General features: G+C 44.0%; 1 protein-coding gene across 12 annotated transcripts in view; it reads left to right on the top strand.

Annotated features, from left to right (window-relative positions):
• B3galnt1 (beta-1,3-N-acetylgalactosaminyltransferase 1 (globoside blood group)) overlaps nt 1–7,864 on the top strand; it is a 28,044-nt gene that overhangs the window by 4,626 nt on the left and 15,554 nt on the right. For 6 of the 12 annotated variants that reach the window (XM_031374089.1, XM_031374083.1, XM_031374085.1 and 3 more), the window contains one exon: nt 5,977–6,094. The exons of the other annotated variants lie outside the window; for them this stretch is intronic. Coding sequence is in view for 1 of the 6 variants with exons in the window: in XM_031374090.1 (XP_031229950.1) it covers nt 5,977–6,094 (118 nt within the window). In the remaining 5 variants the exon portion in view is untranslated. The remainder of the gene's footprint in view (nt 1–5,976; nt 6,095–7,864) is intronic. 12 annotated transcript variants of the gene reach the window in all.

The raw sequence follows: 7,864 nt of genomic DNA, 5'->3' as shown, positions 1-7,864 counted from the left end.
ATATATACATATATATATATATATACACTTGCACTCACACACACACACACACACACACACACACACGTGGACAACTTCAGGAGTCAGTCCTCTCCGTGTACCATGTGGCTTTAGTAGAATGAAATCAGGCCCTCATAGCTGGTTGGTGGTGAGCAGCTTTACCCAGTGGTCCATCCCACTAGTCCTTACCTTATTTTAGTTAGGGTCTCACTGAATCTCAAGCACATTGGTTTGGTTAGACTGACTGGCCAGCAAGCCCCAGAGTTCCTCTTGTGTCTCTTGGACCGAGATTTTTGTGTGGGTCTTCATGCCTACACAGCAAGTGCGTTAGCAACTGAGCCATCTTCCCAGCCCCCACCCCCTCACGCCCCCAGGAAAAATTATGATAGTATTAAGATAGTATTAAGTAGTGCTTCATCTTAGTGTAAGCTGTGTAATTTGCACTTTTGTTAGACATCAACACATTCTGGGAGTACAAGCTTAGTTCCCTACCCTGCACACTGGTTTGGAGGCATTTAAAGAACTGGGAACCTTTCCAGTTTTCTCTTCATGGGTTTCAATTATGAGGTTCAGGTTAAACTTAGAGTCATGAGTCTTTGGCCTTAAGACTGTGTTGAGTGGCAGCAATTTGTAGAGTGAGCCTGTCTTCCACACTGCTATCTTAGCCTCTAACACAAGCTGTCATATGAGATGTGTGAATGAATTAGTGAATGAATGATTTAGGTGACTAAGGGACAGTGCCTTAGCCTGATAGAGAAGTTAGATGAGAGATCTGGACTAGTCCTGATTTGGACGAAGTTGGACATGTTAGCTAGAGCAACTTTCTTGCTCCGCTCTGGTGGATGAAGTTCTACTCAGCTTTCAGGTGCCTTTTGCCTGATTGGCCAGCTCTTTGCTCCCTTTCCAGTCTCCCTGCCCTGGTACCCTGCTCCCTTTCCCACTACCTACCTGTTCAGTCACACCTGCTCTCAGCCTGTCCACTGAATGTGAGGGTGTACTCTCTCTGCTTCCATTGGCTCCTCCCTATCCAGGGATCTGGAGACTCACCCTGCTTGGGGAAGATGGACACACCATTTGATATTGAAAAGGTTCAGGTTCTAGGTCCATCTACGTGTGCTGCTCAGGTCTTGAAAATCTGGTTGAAGGACTGCACATTTTACAGTGTTACAGCAAAATGTTACTGTATAAATTGCCACAGCTACAGACATTTCTGCAAAGCCCACTTTGCCTTAAAAAAGAGAGAGGAAGCAGGGCGGGAGGCGGTGGTAGTGCTTTGGAGTCAGAGGCAGGTGGATATCTAAGTTCGAGGCCAGCCTTGTCTACAGAGTGAGTACCAGGACAGCCAGGACTACACAGAGAAACCCTGTCTTGAAAAAAAACAAAAGAGAGAGAGAGAGAGAGAGAGAGAGAGAGAGAGAGAGAGAGAGAGAGAGAGAAAAGAAAGAAAAAAATAGATTCCTCCCCATCCCCAACCTCATGACAAAGTATTGAGTGGATGGAGTGAAGGTAGACAGAAGTTGCTGCTGCTTTTGACCCTATCTGTTTCTTAGCCTAGGGTCCCTGCATACTCCAACCCACAAGTCTAGAATAAAGCCCTATCTTCAAGATTGCTTTAACTACAAGAAAATTGTCATGGAAAACAGTATACAAAGCTTGTAAACTTTTTTCTTTAAAAGCCCACTCATCTTCTACCCAGCACACAGAGGCAGCAGGCTTGGATGAAACACTGCCCCCTTCTCCCTGATGTTTCAGAGCACAGCTGACTGGTGCTGCAGTAGCCAGCTGGGACTTGAGGGGAGGAGCTGAGAAAAGGCAGTGGAATAATTAAACTTACTACTTACTGAGCATGTGTGACAGTCTCAGGGAGAGGTGCTCAGCATGGGCTTTTCTCTAAAGCCAAAGGCACTCAAGCATGCACACACACACACTAAGTAATTGTAAAAATTCAAAATATGTATATCCCTCTAATATAGTGGCTCAATGCTCACTAGTCCCCTGGGCTTCAGATGGAAAGAGTCATGTGTTCTGTGTATGCTGCAAGTGCCTAAGGTAGGACTTGTAGCAGGGTAAGTCATGCCCAGAAAGAAAGGAAATTCAGTGCAAGATGAATATGGGGGTGGAGAGACGTGTAGAGAACAGAGCATGTGGGGAAAGGAACCAGAGTCCACCTGCAGCAGTGTGCTTGGCTTCCAGGAATGTCTGGGACACTACAGAGGACTTGGGGAATGGGCACTTGACTGGAGCAACCAGAAACCTCAGCTTCTAGTGGGCATGCTAATTGGAGGGAGAAACACCTTGGGTTTTATTTGCATGTTTAGCCATTTTGTAGAGCATGTGGAGTCATATCACATTTGGGAGTAGCTACAGGTTTTGTAAACAAAATACAGGCAAATAAGAGCGAGAAGCATGGAGTGTGGGTGCTAAGAGCCATGGCACACCTAACTTAGCTCTGCGTGCCAGCTCCACTTGAGGTGTTGGCTGTGCTGTGTTCGAGTGGTCTTCACAGAAGACCCATGCAGAAGACATTGTTTCTCTACTTCATAGAAAAATTAACCAGTTCTTCCAGGGTGAAAAGATTAGTACAAAAACAAATTCCCTAAGTCTATGAGTCACTTGGGGCTATTGTTTAAAAGTACCGACTCAGGACTGCAGGGAAGAGGACCGGGGCCCTGTGGTTCTCACATCCCAGGTCATCTGGGAGTTAGAAGCAGCCTCCCGGCAGTTCCTCCACCCTCTGAAACAGATTTGGTTGGTGGATCCTGGCATCCAAGTTATAGGACAAACTGAGCCCTGGGTTCAGGGAAGAGGAGAAGAGTGGGGGCCACATAGCAGAGGATGTTTCTGTAAGCAGAGGAATCTATTAAACACAAAGCATAGTGCATTGTGAAGACAACTAATGTTTAACTGAGGAGGTTAGCTAAATAGTAGGGTTTATATTGCTTTGTTTATGAATTAGTGTATTTAGCTTAAGATTGCTACTTCAGAATTTCCTTCAAAGATGTATTATTGCTGTGTGGGGTTCCCCACCCCTATAACTAATAGACACGACTGATAGACAATTATGACTGTTACCAAACCTAATATGCTTGGGATACTGTACAGTTAAGATTTCTGTCCCCTTTGCAGATTGCATATTTGCACACCAAATTGAGAATCAGATCAGAAGTGCTTATTATCTGTAATAGTCTACACCCCCTTGGATGACCCTGACCATAGATAGCATGCTTAGGCTTAAAACTTAATGAAGTTTAGGTTTTTGCAGTTTTTTTTCCCCCTCTGTAACATACTCCTGTGGTGAGCGGATTCTGTGCCCTGTCTGCAGCTCTCCTTGGCAGAGATCTCACAGCCCTGGCTCCTTAACCATTGTGGGTATGTCCAAGGCAACCTAGACTTCATTTTCAAAACTTTCCTTGGTGGTCCCTCAGGGGCCTCCATGTAGGGACCCTGGCCTCATGTTTGATCTCAGCAACTTCCCTTAACCTTCAAGGAAGATTGTATGAACCCTTTTCTCATGTATCCCTCATAACTCTGAAGCCAGCGCCACATGGTTGATGTTGCTGTAGCTTCTGCTGCTTGCATGGGGCTCCTCTGGAGTTATGGTGTTTAATTTGTCCTTGTTCTTTAAGAATAGATCATTTCTTAGGCCTTTTCACAAGTTGTAGGATGAGCTGAGTGGGGACTGCCCTAAGGGTGCCATTCATACCTACACACACACACACACACACACACACACCATCATCATCTTTTTAGCACAACCATGGCTCCAGCATTACATTTTTTAGTGTTATTTTTCTCCTCAAACTGTATATTTTGTATTGCTTTTTGCCCCTTGGTCCTTTTTATTGTAGATCAGCGTATCAGTGATTATTAATAACAGTATGTCAGAATTAATACTAGGCTGTCTTGAAATCTCCTCTACCAATCAAAACTCTTCCCAGCTTAACACCAGGCAGATTCTTAGGACAGGAGCAAAAAGCAGTCACATTCGTTGCCAACAAATCACAAAAACGGTCTTTTTTTTTTTTTTTTCAAGACAGGGTTTTTCTGTGTAGCCCTGGCTGTCCTCGAACTCAGAAATCCGTCTGCCTCTGCCTCCCAAGAGCTGGGATTAAAGGCGTGTGCCACATGGTTGCTGATACTATTCCCTTCTGAAACTTGTTGAGCTAGGCCTCCAGAGTGCGTGTTGTTCTCGGTACTGCTGTCTTCCAAACTCCTCCTAGAATGTCCCATTAAAGCCCTTCTAAAGCATTTAACTACTTTTCTAGTCCAAAGTCATAAAATCTTCCACTTTCCTCCAAAAAACATGGTCAGACCTGTCACAATAGTAGCCCACACCCTGGCATGAGCTTCTGTCTTTGTTACTTTGCTACTTCTGTGAAGACACATTGTGACCTAGGTAATTTGTAGAAACAATAGTTTATTGTAGGTTTTCTTACCTCAAAGCTCACTCATAGTTACAGACCTCCTCTAATAAGGCCACACCTCTTAATCCGTTCCAAACAGTTCTACCAACTGGGGACCATTCTCATTAATGTAACTACACAGCCCAGTAGTGACCCCCTCCTGTAAGCAGATTGCACGCTCTGTTTCTAACACAAAGAACCAAAGTTTTCTCCCTGAACAAAAGCTGGTACTGTTGAGTTGCTCCTTCCTTCCTTCTTGTTGGTCTTATGGGAGTCCAGCAGTGGGCTCTCCAAAGGAGTTCCCCCTGCTCTTCTCTAGCTGGTTTCCTACTCCTGCTTGAATGACTCTGGCCAAGACCAGATGGTCTCTGCCATTTGCTTTATTCCACATTGGATGAGTTTCCAGATTGTTTCTCCAAAACTCCATCCATGGGCAAGGGGTTTTCCTTGGACAGTACTTCAGACTCCTTCAAAGACCAGTGGAGATATCTGCTCCTCCTTGTGATAGGCCCCCTTACAAAATAGCCACTGAGTTGGGGTATGCCCTTTTTGGCATGCGTTTTATGTGTGTGTGTGTGTGTGTGTGTGTGTGTGTGTGTGTGTACATATGTATATATATATTTATGTATGTATGGGAAAAATCTCAATGGGCCAATAATCCTCTTTAAACAGACAAACAACAAACTAAGGCTCCATTGAGTCAAAATGCCTCATGCTCTACTGAATATGCTCTGGCCAAAGTACCACCTCTAGTATGGCCAACATTGACCAGAGAATGGACCATTTGATTTCCAAATTCTAAGAGACCTTGGATTCCTCCTCTGGCACAAGGGAACGTGCTATGAGGCTCCCTAGTTCAAACCTTTATCTGCCTTCTCTCTGCTGCTCCTGTTCCACTTCTACACCTTCTCTGCAGCCCACTCAACACTCACCTTTCTAAAGCCTGAGACTAAACTCCAGAAAATCTTTTCTCTGGCTGGCTGAAGAGCACCTGTTGCCTATCATCACTTCCCCCAACTCCACCCCACCCACCTCCGGCTAATCAGCTGTAGCTCCCTAGCCAGCCAGACTCAGCCCTGGCCAGATAAGGGAGGTTGAAGCTGGTCCAGAATGCTTAAATTCAGGTTGGTCTGTGGCTGCACTCTGAGTCACCTGACAGCTCCTGGGTGTTGCCCTCTCCCCTCTGAGAGGCTTTCTGTCTAGACATCCTTTCACCAGTATCCCACTGGCTTTCTTCTTGAGGCTGGCTGTTCCAGTGTTTCCCCGGAGCAGGATTTGCCTGCAGGCTACAGCACAGGCTAGTGGCCATTGCTCCCATATGCTAACCACCTTGTACAATCATAGCTTCTTCCCTCCCCCACTGCCAAAGTGTGGCTAAGGTAAAACCTTGGTTTACCCTCAATAATAGTCTAGGACACAAAGTCCTTCCTTGCTTACTGTCCACTCTTACTGGATTCAGCTCTTAAGTTACATTTTAAAAGAGCTAATTTGTGTTCAGTACTCACTTCTAAAGCCCCTTTTTAGTTTACAAACACCCCAGCCACACCTCTTTCTCTTTCTCTTCCTACCTCAGGGATCCATCCACTAGAGACCCAAAGCTGTAATCCCCTCTTCAGAACTCTATCCCCACCCTACCCCCACCTCTGGGCTCCCAGCCAGGCTGCAGCACCACTCTCACAAAGCCACAAAAGGTAAGATGTTATTTTAAAGGGATTGGGAGAGTAAAACTGCGCAGAGGGCACAATCCTTCTCTCCCACCCAAGGAAGCTCTCTACAGACTTACGTTTTGGGCTTTCCACTGGGGGACAGCCACTGTTGGAAAAGTCAGATCTACAGTGTAAGCCGTTCTAATACATCCTGCGCATGTACATTCTGTCAGTTATGTGTTTCTGGAGAATGCTGACTAATCCAGTGTGGGTGCATGTTTGATAGCACTGCTTTTCTGCAGTGTATTTGGGGTTAGAACTAACTTCTTTGAGACAGTGTGATTTCCTGAGTTTTCATTTACTTATTAAATGCGAGTTATAAAATATATCCTTAGTTTAAAAAAACTATTATTTCAGATAAAGATTTATATAAAAGTCTCTAAAAGATTTATTATGCTAACAGAATTTAATTCCTCAGTTCAAAATTCTGTAACATCAAGATAAAATGGATGCCAGATTCTCTGTTTACAACAAAAAGATTTTCTTAAATATTGATTGGTTCTTAGTATGCTTACAAAAACTGACCTTAGGAAAAAGACAGAAGATTTTGTTTTATTTAAACCTGTGATTTGACTTCCAGATGTGGCGGTATGCTTTCCTACTGGGTAAAGCTACCTCTTGCTGGATAGATCCTACTGTAACAGCAAAAAAAAAAAAAAAAAAAAAAAAAAAAAACAAACAAAAATCAGTTACAAAATGATTTCTACTTGGGACATACCTGATAAATTACATAATAACTGTAAAACTTACTTTATTGCTCAAAATTTAAATGTGTTTATAAATTTATCCTGTTATATAAACTTAGGTTGGGCCTGTTGTGCTGGGTAGTTTTGAGTCCAGTTGACACAGGGTAGAGTCATGGGGGTGGGGGCAGACTTCAATTGAGAAAATGGCTCCATAAGATTGGGCTGAAGGCAGCATGGCATTTTCTTAATTAGTAATTGATGTGGAAGGGCCCAGCTGCCTGTGGGCGGTTTTACATCTGGGCTGGTATTCTCTTTCATTCTATAAGAAAGCAGGCTGTAAGCAAGCCAGCAGGCCGCACCCCTCCATGGCCTCTGCACTAGCTCCTGTCGCCAGGATCTTGCCCTGTTCTGTTCCTGTCCTGACTTCCTTCTGCCGTGGACTATGATGTAGAAGTGTAAGTCATGGAAACCCTTTGCTCCCGACCTTGCTTTTTGGTCATGGTATTTTATCACCGCAGTGTTTTGTCCCTAACTAGGATACCTGTCAAACTCAGTCCTCTAGACTGTAAGTGAACAACTATCATTAATAATTTGGAAGGCTTTCACAGTAAGTTCCTGGGAAGTAAACACAACCGAATGGTTTCATCAAATGGTTTCTTACCTTTCTAAAAAAGGACAGGATTGTACTTTATATTTCTCAAATCCTACTATTTTTTGAGGGATGTTTAAAAAGTTGCTTGCTATATTTCTCAAAGTTATAATGATATTGATCTTGAGTCTGTTAGGAGTACAGGTGAGGACAATATTAGATTCCCCATGTCTGATTGCTCGAAGCTGTTAGAGCTTTGTAGCTGTGTTTTAAACTCGTCTGTTTCAATTAGGGTTCCTGTCTTCTTCATCTGCTATTATGTGCTGTTTTCAAGCAGAGCATGTGTCTATTATTACATTGAATACTGCTGTGTTGTGCTTGTGTTAGAACTAAAGTGAGTCTATAACTGTTGTCAGAATTTCAATGGGAAGTGTGCTGGTTTGAATCAGAGTGCCCCCCCACCTCCCCCCCTAACACCCC

Source organism: Mastomys coucha, unplaced genomic scaffold, assembly GCF_008632895.1.
Source record: "Mastomys coucha isolate ucsf_1 unplaced genomic scaffold, UCSF_Mcou_1 pScaffold16, whole genome shotgun sequence".
NCBI classification, from domain to species: Eukaryota; Metazoa; Chordata; class Mammalia; order Rodentia; family Muridae; genus Mastomys; species Mastomys coucha.
This window is presented reverse-complemented; position numbering and strand designations above follow the sequence as displayed.